This window comes from Nesoenas mayeri (genome assembly GCF_963082525.1).
Source record: "Nesoenas mayeri genome assembly, chromosome: 23".
In the NCBI taxonomy this organism is placed as follows: Eukaryota; Metazoa; Chordata; class Aves; order Columbiformes; family Columbidae; genus Nesoenas; species Nesoenas mayeri.
Genome location: NC_137574.1, coordinates 3,791,478 through 3,811,357, shown reverse-complemented (window position 1 = coordinate 3,811,357; position 19,880 = coordinate 3,791,478). Strand labels below are relative to the sequence as shown.

The 19,880-nt window shown below is 47.2% G+C and overlaps 2 protein-coding genes across 2 annotated transcripts; one reads left to right on the top strand and one right to left on the bottom strand.

The window, feature by feature from the left end:
- Window positions 1-5,726: 5,726 nt before the first annotated feature.
- LOC308048931 (guanylyl cyclase-activating protein 1) lies at window positions 5,727-8,727 on the top strand (the record flags this gene model as incomplete). Its single annotated transcript, XM_080358258.1, has 4 exons — window positions 5,727-5,924; window positions 7,489-7,638; window positions 8,145-8,235; window positions 8,567-8,727. 4 exons carry the CDS (start codon window positions 5,727-5,729, stop codon window positions 8,725-8,727), a joined length of 600 nt encoding a protein of 199 aa, XP_080214384.1.
- A 5,432-nt stretch (window positions 8,728-14,159) lies between these two features.
- Window positions 14,160-18,805, bottom strand: GUCA1B (guanylate cyclase activator 1B; the record flags this gene model as incomplete). The annotated part of the gene is made up of 4 exons (XM_080358157.1): window positions 14,160-14,287; window positions 15,325-15,439; window positions 16,816-16,965; window positions 18,602-18,805. 4 exons carry the CDS (start codon window positions 18,803-18,805, stop codon window positions 14,160-14,162), a joined length of 597 nt encoding a protein of 198 aa, XP_080214283.1.
- Window positions 18,806-19,880: the final 1,075 nt, after the last annotated feature.

Here is a 19,880-nt window from a genome sequence, read left to right as displayed (position 1 = left end):
GGCAAATGCAGAAAGAGTTAAATCGTGGTACCATGTGGATTCAATCCTGCGGTTGTAGGATGGGGGTTAAAATTATTTAAGACAGTTTTCAGAGGATTTCGGCTGCTCTGCAGAGATGCAGCTCCATCCCGCTGGCCGGATGCTGGGATGCTCCATGGGCTCTGGGAACAGCGGGGATGCCGAAGGGACGGCTCCGCAATCAGGCCTGCAATTAGCGGGACTTACGCCCTTTATAACAGTTATCTGGGAACGGCAACAACCCTGCAAGCGTCTGCACGAGTGCGAGTCCTGCACGCCCTGAGCTCGCGGCGCTGGGGACGCACCACAGTCGTGTTTTAGCCCAGATCGCGGGAAAAAGGGTCAGTCCTGCATGCAGGTAAGAGCGGTAATAGGGTGGGAATGGGGAAACAATGTTCCTCCTGAGAGAGCGGTGCTGGAAGCAGCAATTTGTGGGATCCCAGCTAGCTGAGCCCTGGATGTTTAGAGAAAATCCACTGGCACCTCTTGGAAGAAGAAACCAGATGAAATGAAGGACTCACTCACTACTGGAAACGCAAAGGACACAATATCTTTGCAAGATAGGCAAGGTATACGTGCCCCCTGACATTCACAGTCTTTGAGCGAACAAATTGAACAGGAGAGGCAGAGAGACGAAGTCAGGGAAAAGGGGAAGGAGAAGAGGAACTATTTTAAGAAGAGAAGCCAATAAAATCCCGTGGAATGAGAAAGCCTGGGCTCGTGCAAAAGTTGTCCTACAAAATGTTGTTACACCAAAGAGACTTCAAAGGGGCCGCATGGCTGCAGCGATGCTCTGAGGGAATGGGAAAGTGTGATTCAGCTCCCCGATAATTGCTCCTGAGGTTGTCCCCTGTGCCTGGAGCATTGGGGACAGTGAGCTGTACCCATCCAACTCTGCAACAGCGGCTTTGCCTCACCCTGGGTGGTGAGCGTCATTAAACATGCTCCTTACAACATGAAGGGATGTGTGTTTTGAGGCGAATTTGTTATCCCAGTGAACACAAGCAAGTCTGCAAGAGCTTGTGTGCACACTCCTGTATATTCTTTACCTTCGCCCTTTGTGGACCCTCGCCCAGAAGACCAGAAAAAGCTCAGGACTAGCAAGGTCTATGTGTGGTGCGAGGTGGGCTGGCCTCTCGAAGCGCAAACTCAGAGGAAAGCTGCCCATTTTGGTGGCATGGCTGTGTTTTGAAGGGAGGGTGATTGCTATCCGCTGCGACCTCCTGAGCATTAGAGGCCACACAGCTAAAGGGACAGGTGGGCCGGGCTGTGCACGAAGCACGGGAAAGCACTTGGAAGATCGCCAGCAGATTTTATGGCATAGAAATAGCTGTGTGAGCCCTGCTCTGATGTAACACCGCACGGTGTGAGGCTGCCTTTGATCCTCACACGAGTAAACAGCCCAGAACAATCTGCCTTTGCATCAGCGCGGGGAGCTGCGCCCTGCAGATGCAGATCTGGCATCTCGCAGGTGTGCAAAGTGCTTGTGCAGCGCAGGTCCCCGGCCAGAGCCGAGGGAGGGACGGGGGGAGAAACGCAGCGTGTGGCTGAACGGGCAGCAGTGGTGGTTCCCATCGGGTGTGACACCTCCCCTGTCCCATTGTCCCGGGAGAAACAGCACCCTCCGAATTCCCATGGCTGAACCCCTGCGCTCCTCCGCACCCCTGCTCAGCCTGGGCACCCCTGTGACAGCCACACCCAGTGACACCCTGGTGGTCACAATGCCCCCGAGTGCCCCATGGCCCTGATGCCAGCACTGCCCACTCCCACCCCTGACAGCCCCGCACACCGGGGTCCCCGTTGGGAAGATGGCTTCACAGGTAGGAGCTCATAGTTTGGCAGGAGGGACCCCCCACTCGCTGTGTCCCCTCCCTGCGGGAAGGAGGGCGGCAGACCCTTGCCCTGAGGGTGGCTGGGATTAAAGGGTCCTGGTGGGGGACAAAAGGGTCCTGGTGGTGTTGAGTGGTGCGTCATCCCTCAAACCCACCTGGCTGCACCGCTGTCAGCACCTTCCCCCCTGCGGTCACCAGGGGCTCGGAGCAAATGGCACAAGATTGTCCTGGGGTGGCTGCAGGAGGGGGGACTCCCCGCTGCAAAACAAGGGGGTGACAGTGGCTCTGACAGCCCCCTGGGAACACCTCAGCTGGGGTGGAGGTCTGAGCACTTTGTGCTCGCTTGGTTACTGAAATCAGCCTTCTCCCTGTGACACCCCCCGCGGGGATCTTCTTTGAGGGACAGCAGATAATTTGGGCAGGATTAGGGATCTCTCAACCTATGAATAGATGCAATAGGATTATGGGGGACTCTGAATTCAGGCAGTGCCATAAATAGTACTGTGGACGTTGAGCCAGTGCTTCCCCTCAGTGAGCACGTAAGCAGGTGCATTGACCTGAGCACGGAGAATGTATCTACCAAGATTTAGATGCCCCAGAGGATGAGCAGGAACCCCCAGGACAGGCATCTCGAAAGCATCTCGACACGAGTTAGCAGCTGGGTTCTCAAAGTAGCCACGGCCTCACCTCCACACCCCGAGTGCACTGATTTATTAACACCAATGCCTCTCTGCTGCGTGGATGCAGTTGCAGCAGCGCACTCCTGTGCGTACTTGTCTCTGACCTTCCACGAGCTATAGTTGTGCATCTAAGTGAATATAATCATTTCTGAACAAATCTGAGTGCGTTCAAAGGAGGGATACGCAAACCACACTAAAATCACCGTGGTGGTACAAAAACTGCACTTCAGGAGTCAAAATCCCATAATTTTATCCCCTATGGAAAAAGCAGACGGACGTTTCCTTGCGGCTGAAATGACACTTGTCCTGAGCTCCAGCAATGGAGACTTTCAAGCTGTATCAGGGAAACGAGTGACCTAAAGAGGTGGTGAACATGGGGGGATTTGGTCATTTCCCTCAAACGCTTTCAGGAGATTTCTAAATAATTTGCGGGTGTCCCCGTCTTAATAGGTTTAGGAGCCAGTGCTCTGAGCCAGCTGCAGGAACAGAAATAGAGCACCAAGTAAGCCAGAGCATCACGGAAACCAGGAAACCTCTTTACAAAGTTAAAAATAAAGCCAAGCAGCAAAGCATTTATTTAGGACGCCCAGGAGTAAAGCGGATAATTGCTGGGGGAAGAGTTAGTTTCCATCCGCATAGAGGTGTCATCAATGAAAACAAGATAACTGAGTCACGGTTAAGTAACAGCAGCAGAAATACTTTCCCAGTCAAGCGCAGCCTTGGTGCAGCCATGGGTGACAAGTCAGCCCCACGTGTGTCCCGGGGCTCACGTCCACACCACCCCCCCTGCAAAGGCTCCGTGCAAATGTACAGGCAAAATGGGCTGTTTCTGTGTCCTTTGGTCCCCTGTGCCGTGGTGGCAGCGATTTTACTCCAAGGCTTCAGAAATGTGACCCAGCTGATGATGAGGAAGAACTTGCTTCACAAGATCCAACAATTCTGTTCATCCCTTCACGTTTCTGGGAGGAAAAAACCCACTTAGAGCTTTAGGAAGAGCAGTTAGCACAGCAGGATGAGGTGCAGGGTGGTGGTAGGTGCCTGCAGAGGGACTCGGAGCTGAGGATCCGATGCCCCAGGGTGTGTTTGTGAAGGATAGTGTTAAGTTTCTGTCATCACTGACACTCGACTGGGTTGGACCATTTCCATGGATGGTTTGCCTTGGCTGTGGTTTGGCGAAGACTTTACAAGGAGCATGTATTGCTGTCATTTATAGCTCTTAAAACTGAGATTCTGAGCTGGGACCAAGGCTCCACTGTGCCAAACACAGTATTATCTCCCAAAAGTGATGGAAAGATGACCCAGGTCAGGCTGACAGCAGGAACATCAGCAACTGGTAGCACTTTATATTCACTCAGCACTGTTACAACCAACCAGCTGAAATTCAAGTCAAGAGACCATCAAGTCCTTCAAGTCTTTTTGTACATACTTAATCCTATTTGCACTGTTGCTTCCACATTTCCAGTACATCATTTGATTTTAAACTCACTTTGTCAGGAATATCACCTTAGATTTTTAGCTAAAGAAATGTAGATACCTGACTTCTCAGCATTTATACTGCATGTTGACTGCCCTTGCAGTGGGTGTAAGCAGGCAGGCACTCCCTACGCTCTCCCGGTTTGTTAAATCTCCACTTTTTGGCCACCAGTACACAACTATTGCATCAGGGCCTTAAGCCCTGATAAGCATGGCAAAGCGTTGGGAGCAACTGCAATGCGTTTGTCTGGCTCTTTTGCTCCACAGGCGACTAAAACCCCTGGCAAAGACCACAAGAAGCCAAAGGAGGTGGAGAAGCCCGTCCCAACGAGCCAGCCGTCTCCAGCACATCCCCAGCCGTTGGACACTCGTTTCATTCCTGTTGTTGCCCATTCTGGGGGCCATCAACCCGATGCCTTCAAGTTTGTCTTCTACAAACCAGGTTGGTCCAACTCATACAACCCCTTCTACACCTCGCAGAAGCCAACCTGCGGGTACCGCTACAACCGGGACACCGATCACACCAAGAAGAAGATTGATGTCCCAAGTGTGGATGTTGCAAAATGGAGACCCCTCCAACCCCCAAACCCATAGTTGAGAGCAATAAAGCCCAAGCAATGAAAGCAGTGACTGGTGCAACCTCATTGAGCTATGACCATCAGTGAACGCATGAGCTGAGGGATGGGTGGTGAGGCCAGGTCACTGCTCCCCTGAAAAATATGCAGCGTGGGTTTTGTTCTAAAAACCTGGTCCGACTTGTCCTGTCATTTACTGTCACCTGCTTACACACAAGCACTGCATGAATGGTCATCTGCACAAGTCTGGCCTTAGCACAAGCTGCAGAACCTGGGAAGGTTTCGCTGGCTTCCTCAGCTAAGCCTAAATTCTGCTCCTCCTTTGAAAGGATAACTCTTTTCACGAGGTTTTCCTAGACGCAGGCAAAGTCTTGTTCGTCGTGAATGGAAAAGCAGTTTCATTTGTGGCATTAGATAGTAACCGGAGCTGAAATTCAGGTGTCATCTCCCTGCAGCTCTTCTCCAGAAGCAGGTGTCTCAGCACACCAAATTTACCCTCAAATAGCATTTCTTCACAGGACCTGAAATGGTACTTCCCCCTCCCTACGTTTCAGGCTCAAATTAGCAGCCCTGTCTGGAAATCCTCCAGCCAGAATAAGACTAAGGGAGACCAAAAAGACAGTATCAACATAGAGACTTCTGAGTTGTTTTCTCTATTTCTTATTACCTTGATTTTGGTGCAAAAGTTATTGCTCATACAACCCCCCACAAGATCATAAATAAAGTGGATTAGGAGATTACACCATCATGGAGAAAATTCCACCCTCATAATCTCCTGCCGGGCCTGTAATCTGAAAGACTTTCCCATTTTACCTCCTTTCTATTTTAACCCTGAAGTCTTAATACCTGTTGGGAGCCAGTCATCCCCCTGAGCCTCATTGGCCGCAGGGGGATTTGCTGGGTACTTAAATGTCACCCTCTTGTCCAAAGAGGGTTTTGTGCTTTGGAATTGTCCTGGGAAGAGGTGCCTTTTGCATCCATCAACACCAAATCAGAACAACCCCCACACAAGGCAGTTTGGCTTTTTCCCTAATACTGTGGCGCTGGGGACGTTGGGACTTTAAAGGCAAGAAGCAGAATTTCAAAGCCCTCGAATTTCATAAAACATCGATTTTTGGCTGCAAAGCGATCAGGACTTTGCTGTGGAGATGGGGAACATGGACGGGAAAACCGTGGAGGAGCTGAGCACCACCGAGTGCCACCAGTGGTACAAGAAGTTCATGACGGAGTGTCCTTCTGGCCAGCTCACCCTGTACGAGTTCAAACAGTTTTTTGGCTTGAAAAACCTGAGTCCGTCAGCGAACAAATACGTTGAGCAAATGTTTGAGACGTTTGACTTTAATAAGGTAAATATTGTCCTTCCCACTCGGCCTGGGCAGGGATGGGCTGTGCTTTGCTCCCGTGGCGTGTGGTGTATTTGGATGTATGCAAAATAGATGTGGATCCGAGTATGCATGGTCTGATGTTCTGTGGCCTTGTAAATTGTAATATCAGTTATGTAAGGCAAAAAAAGATGTCAAGTAAAACCCCTCACCTGCTGCCTGTTCTGGGAGAAAAGAGACTTTTCCTGGAAATTATATTTCCCTTTTCATTTTAAATTATTAAAATAGTCAGGGGTTTTCTGCTAGTCTATGATCTCTTTAAAATGAAACGTCCTTTAACCCTGGAATATCAAATGTTGTGACACTAAGGACCAAGCCAGCGGGGTGAGAACAAGTGCTGCGCTCATGCAGAAACAGAGAGTTCCTGAGCCACGCAGCGTGGCACGAGCTGCGGTTTACAGAACAGATTGGCTTTGCTTTTCTATTGTTTTAAATTACAAATGGATTACAGTTTCATTGCTTTTATTACACGTATGATAAGCAGCTCAGGCCCTTCGCTCCCTGGGGAGAAGCTTTGCACCGTGGGCTGTCGCTGTGCCGGACTTGCAAATGATTTGAAACTGCACCTCATGTGAGATGAAGAATGTATTTTATGGCAAACTGAAAGGCTTAGTGGGCTTAATCCCACTGAAAATAATACAATTCAGGTCCTAAAGCCTTTAGGTGTTCTGTTTGTGCCTTCACCTTGCTCATTGCCCCGGGTTTGAATGCCTGAAAAGGGAATTGCTGTGCAGGAAATCCTGCTGGGAATGGGGCTCAGTCGCTATTTATACCTAATCTGCCTCTTACAGTGGTGGGATAAAGCCGATGATCTCTTCTTGAACCAGCCCCATGCATGGCGGCTTTGTTCATTGACAAACCCCTGGCTTATTCCCTCCCAAAGACTGTCCGTGGTTTATAGTATGTACCATTTTCCCTTTGATGTGTTTCGTATCTCAGTGGTACGCGCCATTGAAAAGCTCCATGTTGGGCACCACACATTTTAGCAAGGCTCCTGGAAGCCGTGAACATCCCGGGGTGGTGTCTGGAAGGTGGTGGCACGGGAGCTCAGCCCAGCACGGCTTTGTGCTTGTACCACAGCCCTGCAGACACCACTGTGGGGAGACGGCTCTGACGCTGCGCAGGGAGCCGGGCAAACCCCCGGGGGAAAGTCAAAGATAACACTGTTTGTGCTTTTGATGTGGCCAAACATGAAGCAGACACACAAAAGGCACAGGGATAGAGCAGCGCCGTCCCCTCCCGAGGTGGCAGCGATGTGCTGGGTAATTCCTGAGCTCGTTCCTCTCCTGGAGAGCGCCAGGTGAGAGCCCCGTGCAGCAGAAAGAGCTGGAGGAGCGTGCAGGCAGGATGATGTGCGCTAATCCTTCAGGGCTCAACTGCATAAGCCCGCTCCTCTTTGACCTCTGAATTTCCACTGCTTTCCTTTAGCACAGGCTCACTTTTGAGTCTTTGTTAGTCCCCAAGCTGGGCATAGACACTGAGTTTACCTGCTTTTAGTCTCACCTGGCTTCTAACCTTCTGCTTTTAGGATGGCTACATAGATTTTATGGAGTATGTGGCAGCTCTGAGCCTGGTCCTGAAAGGGAAGGTGGATCAGAAGCTGCGATGGTATTTCAAGCTCTATGATGTGGATGGGAACGGCTGCATTGACCGGGGAGAACTGCTGAACATCATCAAAGTGAGTGGGCTCTGCTTTTCCTGCTTCTGTCGCAGATGATGGTTATTAAATACAGGTAGACACAAAGGTTGTAACAGGAAAATTCCCACCCAAAAGACAACTCCCTGGCAAACCAGCAGGCACTGGCCAAACTGGTTCCGTGTCCTTTACCCGTCCTCCCACCAGGCTGGACCTGTCTGACCCCCCACATGCCCCGACACGCACCAACCCCTCGTCTCCTCATTGCCGGTTGTTTAACCACGGCCGCTGAAAGCCGGGCTGAGATAAGCACTTGAATTTAATCTAAGGATTTCAGAGGTGAAGGGCTCCTGGCTTATCCCAGCATGCCCACTTAATCTTTTAATGCATTGATTGCCTTTTTAAGTGATTTTAATCTCCAGGACTTTTATTCCTTTCAGAACTGCCTGCAAAAAAGTTTGGCCGCCCATGTCTGGTCACTGAGCCGCTGGTACTGATGGATACACAAAACTGTATAACGCTCAGTAATTGTTCTTCTTTCTCTCCAGGCTATTAGAGCCATCAACCGGTGCAACGAAACGATGACAGCTGAGGAATTCACAAACATGGTGTTTGACAAAATTGATATAAACGGAGATGGTAAGGAGCTTTCTTATGCAATGCCAAATACAGCTCCCACTTCCCCCTGACCTGCAATTCCAGATGTTGGATGTCCCAAAACACCAGGACATGGGGGAGCTGGCAGGGACCAGCTCTTTGTGAAGGTTCCGCTCCCTGTCCCCTCCACAGGCTGTGGTTGGGGACACTGGGGGTCTGCACGGGGTTTAGCTGTGATGGGCTTTGCGGTGTACGATACACAGACTCGGGAAGGGCTGGTACCCACAGCTCTCGGGGGCTGCTCTGAGGATGCTGCGGAGGGAGGAGAAAGGATGCAGGACCTAACGGATCATTTCCAAATGCGCTCTCACAGGTGAGCTCTCCCTGGAGGAGTTCATGGAGGGCGTACAAAAGGATGAAGTGCTGCTCGATATCCTCACCCGCAGCCTGGACCTGACACACATCGTCCAGCTGATCCAGAACGACGGGAAGAACCCACACGAGCCGGATCAGGAAGCAGAGGCTGCCGAGTAGGCTCCCAGGAGATTTTCCCTTCGTCTCTAATTTTCCTCCCCTCGCATTACTAAAACAAATCGGGTTGTGGTTGTGGGAGCCGGTGAGCTGTCCCAGCACCAGTGTGACAAGCGATAGACTATCCCACTAGCGCAGGGACCAGGATCTGCTCCAACAGCATCGCTCCCCGGGCAGAGGGTTTGGGGGAGCCTGGGGGTCACCGAGCTCTGCTCGGCACAACCACACTGGCCAGCAAAAAGAAAAGAGGGGGAGCTGCCACCCTGGAAGCCACAGCCACCCTGGGACTGGCCACAGGGCCCTTCACTGCTTGGGGGCTTTGGAATCTGCCCTCCCCAGGAATGGGGAGCAGCACCGGGCGATGCAGGGAGATAACACACCAAGAAAGCCTCAAAATTCACCCCCTGGTCATGGCCAACAGCAGCATCTGCAGCCTCTGCAGGGGACGAACCCCGAGGCTGCCGGCGCTTGGCCCCGGTGGTGACAGGGGCTCCCCAAGGACACACGCACAAAACCAAGAAAACAGACGCAAACCTTCTCTTTCCATACATGTTTCCAGAGCATGCAATCAGCAGTTTTGGTCATTCATTCATTCATTGGTTTTTATTCAGTTAGGAATCGTTAGTGATAACATAAGACAAAAACACCTCTGAGCTAGAAAAAGGGGAGCGGTGAATGCAGTGGCTTTTCTTTGCTTAAAAGCTTTAAAAACATAGAAAGGTGCCTTTATTAACAACTATCTGAACTTTAAGGGCATGTTTCTCCTTGAAATATCTGGAAGGGCTGCAATGTCAGCCTGAGAAGAAAAGGTTTTGCGTGTTTATAGGAATATTCCTGCATGGCATATCATCTATGCAACAAATTTAAAGAACTCTCCTGCAAGCTGCAACACCCTTGAGCATCGTGTAGTTTTAGCTGCAATGGCAACGAATCGTCTGCCCGCAGATCGGAGGGGGGTGATGCTGGAGATGGGCTGGACGCAGCATCCGCATCCCGAGCATCCGCAGCACCTGTGGATCCCCGAGCAGGTGATGGGAACTGTCACCCCCGCAGTACCAAGCACCGTCCCCCATGGAATAAAACCCAGTCACCCCTTCCTAGAGAACCCCATCACAGCAACCTCATCTGCCGACACTACTGACCAGCGCCACGAGCAGGGGCTGCACCCAGGACCCGCACACGCACAGGGAAGGCTGCGGGAGCAGTTCTGTCCCCCCATCGCCCACTGTCCCCAAGTTGGGGCTGCGCCCCAGCTGCTCCTGGAGAGGAGTTTCCTCATCTGATGGGAGCAAGATTCAGACCTGGAGAGGCAATGCAGGACACTGGGAAAGATGTCTTGCCCAGCTCAAAGACTTGTTATTTAGCACTGGATGCTCACTATTCATAAACAACTTTCTGACCATTTTTGTCCTGGGCATCTTTTTCATTTGACAGTGTTTTACCTGGAAGCTTTTGTACTTCCAATCTTATAGTGAACTAATAAAGATATTTTACAAGTTTATGTCCGGTTGTGCTTTTTTCTCTCCTTCAATCAATTTTTCTCTTTCCAGCAGGACAGATTAACTGTCTCATGCAAGCATAGAAACCTTTGTTTTAGCTTCATTAAAATAGTTGTATCGCAAGAACAGCAGCAGCACGGGGAGAGGTTGGTGTAGAAAAGGGGCTGCTCCCAGGTTCTCACATCCCATGGGTGCTGCTTGCCCTTCTCATCATTTACTCAGTGTGTAACAATGCTTCTCACAGCAGAGTTCACTTCCCCGTGAACAACCAGCACAACACTTTATGGCACTTCATCTTTACAACAGCAGCCCCAACAAGCCCAAATTCTATCTATAAAGACAAAGTTATCCTAGAAGGGCTGTCGGAACTGCCAGCTGGCCAAAGGCACCTTCCAAACCTCTGTGTCTCTCCCCAAGGGATGTTTATTCAGCCTCTAAAGAAGCAAATAAAACAATTAAAAACTAATATTGTGACTCGCTTTGCCCTAACTCATGCATAATTCATTTCAAACCAGTGGCAGCTGCTCACTCTTGTGACAATGTCACTGGTGAATGAGGCAGCACAGCCCCAGTGAGGGTGGGAGAGGCTTTTTATAGGAGCTGCCAGAGGGTCCATAACACACCCCTGTGCGTTAGGGTGCGGGGAGTAAAAGGCAAAGATGCTTCAAAAGGTCCCTTATCCCCAGGGAACACAGTTGCCCCACAACACAGCTCCGCTGTTCCCGTACCATGACCCCAGAACACCATTAAATTACCTTAAATACAGCATCTTTAAGGTTAATATGTCTGAGATACTTCCCAAACTTCTGAAGTGCATGTTCCTTTGAAGAGAAGAAGCAAAGAAGGAAAGAAGTAATCTCCTGTGCTGCCAGAGCTGGGCACAGGTGCTATGGGAAAAAACAACAAGTACGGGGAGACCACCAAAAAAAAATCAATGATCAGCACCAATTTTCAACATGACATTTTCAAGGGGAGCTGCACATGGATCCTTCAGGAATTACCTGGACAAAACCCTTTCCTCTGGGCAGCCACCTATGGGTGAACCTCCCATCACACACCAGCAGGTGTACGGGCAAACAAAGAGCATGGCTAAGCACAGTTAGATGTAATTATTCCCATTCCTTCTCAACTTTATTATTTCTGCTGCTCAGCACTTTCCCTGGGAATGCACCTCCCAGGGGATTTTAGGATGCGATGTCTCCTCAGCTCCTGTTCCCCGGTGCCTCTGCCCATCAGCGACAGCCTCACCTACGGCTTTCTAACCCGATTATTGCACCTTCGGTTCTGCCCAAGCATCAGAGCAGATGGTAAGAGCTCAGGGGAAAAAAAGTCACATGGCATTTGCCTTTTCCGTGCCATCCTGTTTCCCCATTTAGACTAGAAACAAATCTGATCAGTCAAATCCAATTCTAGTCGGGCTGTAAGTCTGGAAAAATGGATTATGCAAAGTGCCTGACATCAACAGCTTGATGTAAATGTTGAATTGAGTTTGGGAGGAGATCAAAGTGTTTATACCTATGGATTTAAAAATAGGACTGAGACTAAAGCACCCTGTGACTTCTTGACAAAAGATTACACAAGTGCTAAGAGGAACAATTTTCCAGCGGGTGATGCCAACACTTGGACAAGTGTTACCTGCAGAGGTCCATGCCCAGGCCAGAGGAGTCATCCTGCTGTCAACCCCAACACTTCCAGCCCTGAACGCTTCAAGGTTCCCGTTTCAGTCCCATCAGGGTCAGACCTGGGACCCTCATCGCAGCACTTCAGCACAAGCACCCATTTCAGATTCCATTGAGAAGTATTTTTAATGATATTATTTAATATATAATAATATTATATAATTAATATATAATATTTTTAATGATATTATTTAATGCTTTCCGCTGTCATTACACAGAATTTAAACAGAGAACTCCTCTCCTACTCTGCACCTGCAATAGCATCCCCACCTCTGCCTTATACTCCTCTGATCCATGTTAGCTGTTAACACCTCCCTTTAATTCATTACGCCAGCCTCAGGTGCTCACACAGATCCTCACCTTCATTTTAAGCACCAAAAAAAAATTACTACAAAGCAGATATAATTTTAATAAATAATTCTTTATTAAATTCACGTGTTACAAAACCTGTGCCACGAGCTGTGCGGTGCTCGGTGTTAGGATGCCCTCTACCAGCACAGGATGGCTGGTGTGCGGACACCAACAGCTCCTTCCCTGCCTGACCTGGGGAACACAATCACAAAATATAAAGCGTTTAAAGCAAACCTGCAGCGCGCAACTACATCCACTAAACCGGCGCAAGAAGCGGAGTGTGGGATGTTGGTTGAGACGATTCAATGTAAGGATTTAGAGGTTTGTATCCTCCCGTTCAAACTTTTATCCACACGTTGGAATATCAGTAAAGTGAATCTTCTAGGCCCTCGGGTCAGACGGAAGATTTTTCTTTCAAATCTTTAGCTGATAAACTATTGACCTGAATAAGCTTTAAACAGCTGCCTTACAGCAGCATGAACAGCCTAGTCAGCTCTGATAAGTAACATGCCACGAGCTTATATTTACAGAGAACTCTTGGAAAGGCTATTTAGAAGTGGAAATGTATATGGATTTGAACTCTAGCACTGACTGTCTTAGCAAATACTCCCTCATGTTCCTGAATTTAAACACCGGTTAAACTGACAAGACTGCAAACCAGCAAACTAATCAACTAATGGAAGATACTACAGTCATAAAGGCCACAAAAAAAAAGGGATTGCAAATCTTTCCAGGGATGTGACTTGGCCCACTGATTTCATGGGAAAATTAAAATAAACCAGACAAAACCTCATGTTATTTTCCTGGGGATTTTTTTCTTGCAAATAACCCAATAAAGGTGAACCAAAATATTGGTTCAACTCAAATTATCTTTCCACATACATGTACCTATGTAGGTATATGGGTCAGCCATAAGAATAGCAGAGCTCAGCCTACAACCTGTGCAAATTTTACCTGCAGTCTGTGGCTAATTAAGTCCAGTGTAAAACCACTGTACTACTTCGGTAACTCACTTGGATTTTGCTCCATTCTGTGGTCCTGCCAATAAATCTTCTCATTGCAGAGCCACAGCCAGGAAAACTCTGCTCTTCCCTCACCTCTCCTTCCACAAAACAGAATCACTAGTGCAAAACTGCCCTCAAAATGCAGCTATTCAGAGGCACCATTTCCACTACTGCTCAGTGTCTGGAAATACCATTCTTTCCAGCCCCACAGAAACCCAGGGCCCTGAACAGCTACAAGAGCAGCACCTGGTCCACAGAAAGGAGACATAAGGAGCTGCTGCTCCACCTGCCAGCCACACACGTTATATTTCCCTCAACTCTGTGCACTGTCTTGGCTACCCCTTACAATCTAATTCTCATTTCTGATAGCAATATGCTAGTGTTCAATAATTTTCCATCAGTAATATAATGTAAATATGCATATTGCTATGCGTAACAAACATCCTGAACATATAGAATCTGACAACAGAACAGGTGCTCTGGCACTTTTGGTTCTATGTGTTTGGGTCTCTGCAGGCATTAATGATGCAAACCCTGGTCTGCACTGGAGATGGTACCACTGCATCGCTTCCCAGTCACATCTGTCATCAGAATCAAACCCGGCCCAGGATCCACTGCAGCAAGCCACAAAAAGTTCATTCCTTGGGGTGTAACCAAAAACCAGAGCTGGCAAGCACGGTATAGTGTACACAGAAAGACTTATTTCATGGGCCAAAAATAGTCTCTGGGTACCAGCAGTGTGCAGCACATGGGTTTGAGATGGAGATATGGCGTCTGAAACTGCTGAAGTTTTCATCTGGATGCTGAGATCATATTAAAAGGAAAGCCACTACCACCCTGGAGTTAGAGAGCCACAGTTGTAGTCAGCACCCCGTTTTCAGCTGGATCAAAGCTGAGTGTTCTCAAAACAAAGCACTCTTCCTCCTCTGCTCCGTGATCCATCCCCCAGGGTTTACATCCATTTGCAACATCTTCATCACCCACTTGTCTTTCCTGGCCCCGTCAATGAACTCGTCAAGTGACAACTGCCCTGTGTATGAGAGGAGGAGGACACAAGATGGGGAGACAAAACATGGCAGATAAGATGAAGACAGGATGTAAAAGCCATCTATGTTCCAGAAAATACAGCAATAAAACAAAAGCTATACTTTTTCCCGCATGTAATTTAGCTGAAAGACAAACCACCACACCATAACCCAACGCATTCGCACCTGCCCCATCCCACCAGCTAACAGGAAACGTTCATTAGCTGGCACTGCTCCCCCAAATCTGATCCTTCAAGCTCCAATTTGGCTGCAGACACTGTCTTTGCTCGGGCTATTTGTGCTGGGACTGGGACACTGTGGCTACCAAGGGCTTTCAGAAGATGAGATTTTGTAGCATCAAAAACTAGACAGAATAGCGGCCCCTCTGTTTTGCATTAAAATAACAATGAGGATTATTTCATCCCGCTGCACCAAGTTATTCTCATGGAGAGGAGCTGCCAAATTCATGTAACCAACTGACATGAGATAAATGCTTTCTGACCAACTGCAAAACAAGGGGATGTTTTTCAAGTTTTAGATCCTTCAGCATGGCAAGAGGGAGATAGAAGATTAAGTGATATATTGTTTAGAAGCAGAGTGCTTAGTTTATATTTAACTAATAATTAGTAGGTATATTGTAAGTAAGAAACGAAACAATTGTACCTAACATCAATTATTTCTTTGTATAGATGTATGTAAAAAAATCTCAAAAATTGTAATGTTTTTGTAATTATGCATATGTAATAATTATGTGAATATAAGCAATGCAAGAGCATCCAGTCCTTGGAGCACTTATGGAGGATAATGCCCAGTGTTGATAAAATACAGAATGCTGCCTAACAGTATAATTGACTCTGCTGTTAAGTTTACTTCTTAATTTCACTCGATTCTACCAAACAGACCAGAACCAAACCAAATGTGTCTAATATGAATAACACCATAGTCCTAAGTGATTTCTTAATAGACATAATTAAAGCCGGTCTGCCCAGCACAGATAACTTCTCATCGCACACCAATGCAATCTGAGCCATCTATCGCTTACCATCCCCATTCTCATCCACTAACTGAAATATCCTGTCCACAACCTCCTCCGGCGTCAGCAGCGGGGTCCTCTCCTCCACCTCCGACCGACACACCTTCTTCAGCTTGTAGATAGACTGAAAAGAAGTTCACACATTAGGAGAAGGGCTGGAAAATGAAAAGCAGTGAACTCTTATCTTCCCAATAGCATAAAGATCTTTTACAAAGGCTGTGGTTTTAACCTTTTGAGAAAGATCTGCCGCTCAGCAGTCCCAGATGTTTAATGGAACCTCTGACCTCGTGCTCACACACACTGTGAATGACTTCATCTGCTCTTTGGAGCTGCTGTCCTCCTGTTTTCCTCACACATTTTGGTCAGACCTCAGGGTTCCTTTGCAAAGACCAAGTTTCACAGATGGGAAGGTCATCTGACTTTCAAGTATGGGTTCTTTTCTAACATCTGAGACCAGGCACATCTGGATTTACCCAGCCCTCTCCCCCATGGAACTTGTGCCCAGCCTACACGATCAAGCCTGCATTAGCACATATTTTGATCCATAGCTTCTGTTCCACTTTGTCACTGGAAAGGGGCAGATTTTATCAATTCCTCCCATGACAACCACCTGTTCATTATTAACTGGCTGAAGGGTTTTGTCTGAAGTCTTTCTAGAGAGGGGATTAGCAAGGGCCTAACAAAGCTCCAGCCAATTCCTGGCTGACCTCAAAACTATAATTGAACCTGGCCCAGACAAGCTCCCCAGATGCTCCCACACCTGTTGCTCGTTCTGCAGGTAACAAGCTGGTCACACTTCCCAGCCAAAAGGACCTGCCTTCCACAGATGCCATTTCTGGTGTTTTCTTGACATTGCACTTCACCTAGGGTGCTAAAATGTTGGATAACCGTTGATTAAGCTGCATAATTACTGCCGTGCATGGGGAAGTCACAGCATCTGTGGTGCAGGTGTGACTCCAGCACCATCACCAAGATACTTATCAGGAGGAAGAACCCAGGTACCTGGTGTCTGACTGTCTGTTCAACCCCACGCCTTCTCTCCCACCTTCAACTGAACCAAGTGCAGAACAGAAACCCAGAAAGGAATCATTACAAGAGGGATTTCTGTACTTGTTTCTGCCTCTCAGTGTATTCTCACCAGCTACTCGGCAGGAAACTTCGCTCCTGAAAAGGGCATGGGGTGAAACCTCCTTCTAGTGCAATGGATGATGGTGTGAAAAGGTTGAAAGCAAAGGCAGAGCAGAGATACAGCCACCCCAGAGGCTCCAATTCTGGAACGTAGCAGCAGGGCCAGGCTGGAGGTTTAACTGATCCCTCAGCCACCCCATCCGGCTCCACCAAAGCACCCAGCACATCACCCTTTCACCAAGATCAGGCATTTTTCTCTTCATCACTGCCCACAGCTGCCTTGGAACCTCATTATCACTAAAAACATACACATCATTACATTGCCAAAGAACTGTGATTGCTTAAAGAAGTGATTAGGCAATGCCCACTTACCTCAACGATTTCCAGCAGCTCAGGTTTATCTATGCAGCCATTCCCATCCTTGTCATAGACTTTGAATGTCCACCTCAGCTTGTGTTCCAGTTTTCCTCGTAAAACGAGATTCAAGGCAGCTACGTATTCCAGAAAATCAATGGTGTTATCCTGTAGAAACAGAAAAGCAGCCAAGTGGCACTTAGCTCCATATAGCTGATAGAAAACTGCTTATGAAACCTAGATTAAAAGCTCCCCTGGAGGATATTGCATGGGATATCTATTTATTTTCCACTTTATAGAATACTTGTGCCAGTCCAAGACCATCAGTAAGCACAGCCATATCCCAAGGAGTGACAGTGGGGAGCAAAGCAGTTTTCCTGCAGTACAATAAGGGGGGGACACCTGCCCGGGCTGCAGAAACAAGCAGTTTAAATAGCCCGAGAGAACACAAATTACATTAAGAATGGGGAGGCAGATAATTCAGTAAAAGTGAACAAAAAAAGCTACTGCTGGACCTCAAAGGCCAGCAAGCATAAAAACACAATTAAAGATTTGGTTTTATTTTCTTACCAGGTTACTAATAATACTTTTGGATTGTTAGGTCCTGCTCAACTGAATACATAATACCATGGGCACATTTAAGGAAAAACATAAGCCCAGGCCTAATTTAGTGTTCTCAATGTATGCAAGTATCAGCATCCCTTACAAACAGATTTTCATTCTTATTAAGGAAACTCCTAAAAAGTAGGAATGCCTTTGATGCGCACCATTTGCTCTGCAACCTTTTCCAAGCAGCTTACATAACAGAATTTGGACCTGGACCTTCTGTTTTCTATAGGAACCCAGGTTTTGTCAGCCTAAAATTCTGTGAGAAGTCTGATCTGCTCACACCTTCCATAGTTTTTTATCCTTTCTCACAAACTGACTTTTGTTATCACCTCAAAGTGGTTTTGCTACTGGTTTCAAAGGAAGCTTAAGGGAAATTTGTATATCTGAAAGACGACGTGCTTGTCAACACTTTACTTGCACTGATACACAGCAACAAACAACCCCATACGTCAAATATGATCAAGAACTTCAGGAAAAGAAAATTAAAAGAAATCAAATGGTTTGGCAAGGTTTATCCATTTCAAGATGGGAAAGGCAACCATATTGCATTTCTTTTGAGTATCTAAAGTATCCCAGGCTAGTATTACGCTGTCTTTTGCGCCAATACATGGGTATGCATGAACTGCCACTAAACCAGAAAGCCCACTTTTCCCAGGTGTCTGATGACAAATACAGCAAAGGGAATCAAAACCAGAATGCCTGAATTGTTCAGCATTCCTTCACTTTTGAGTAGCTAAAATCAATATTTTGTTACACACCACCTGTTCATACTGTGCATACACACTTAATCCAATATATAGCTGGCCTGAGGATGACTTTCCTACATTATAATTCCCCCTCTAGCATAACAGATGTTTTTTTTCCATGCAGTAACCTTGGCTATTTGAGAATCTTTCAACAATACTGTCTCCAAACATGACTGCCTACATTTCAACCTCTTAATCCATCCTTAGTCCCTTAAGGGGACATTCTGTCCTTAATTGTGTGCAGATTTAAGAGAAGATAAATCCATACCAGCCCATACAAAGTTGTTCAGCATATTCTTTCTATCCTGCCCTAGCAAATCCATCACCCTTGCGTTAGTCTCATGAAGCACAGTAACAAGGGTGGGAACCGCACCAAACCACCTCCGAATTATAGAAGGAAGAAGAGCAAATTATCAGACAAATAATCGTAACAACTCCCCACCACTTACCCCATTCTTATCAAAAGCTCTGAACATGTTTTCAATATACTCTGCTGCTTCGTGGTTATCCTGGACCCCAAAGAACCGCTTGAATTCGTGCATGAAGAGGGTCCCGCTCGGACATTCAACCACAAATTTCTTATACCACTCCTGCAATTCGGCAACGTCGATCTCCGTTTGCTCCCCTTCGGCATTGGTAAACTGCTGCCCCATTTTGCTCCGTAAAGCAAGATTAAAGCAGCAATAAAATGAAAACCCTGCTAAAGTCCTCTGTTTATATTGCCCTTTTACCACCTTTTTCTTTGGTCTTTTCCTCCTTGCCGTCTCGTGCCTTTATTTGATGTTGATAGTGTCTTGCAATTCCACCTTCTTATTTTATGTCTTGCTTTCTTTCTGCTACAGTTTCCACCACCACAGTTTTGCGTGCTTGTTTGGTGATGGTAGAGTTGCTTCTCTGCTTTAGGGAAGCACGTATAAAAATAACTAAGATCATTAGGAGATTCCCACCTCTGAGTCACAAAGACCTTCAGATGTTCTGAGCTGTGCCCTATTTAGCAACAGACTCCAGAGGCTCAGGGTCCTTCTGGACATTAACACCTTCATGTCAAAGAATTTAAGAGCTGAGGTTCCCTCTACAACCCCACTCAAATTACTGTAATTTTTCTAGAGGGGGAAGTTGTGAGTAAACCTCCCTATCATGAGTTTTCCAGTACTAGCATGTACTATCTGCTTATAGGAGATGCTCAAGGTTGCAGTGAAATAGGGCATGTTACAAAACAACTACAGAGAGCAAATCCCAGCAAAACGAGCACACACAACTCACATGAAAAAGCCTGCTAATGCATACAGTTAGCTGAATAAATATTATAGGCTTCACACTATATAGAGAACTAGTAAAGGCATATAGATATCAATGTGCATATTTTCCCACTTTCAGAATTCTTTCTTGAAACTCAATTAAAAATAAGAGGAGCATTTTAAGTTGCTATTTTTTAAAGCACTGAGCTCTGCTTGTTCTCCTTATTCCCTTTCCCCTATTTGTACCTTCCCACATTAAAATACTTGTGCTTATTCTTACTATTAGAACATTGCTTACCACTTTTATTACAAATACAACACAGAGCCCTGTCTCTGATGTCTCTCTGGTCACAGCCACCTCCTGCTAAAGATCAAACTCCCCCCCCTCCCTACCAACACCCTCCTGCTCTTTCCTCTCCTCCCTGGAGCCACCGGCTTTTACCCACATCATACCAGGTGTTCAGAATCCAACCATTATCTGTCTCAGCTG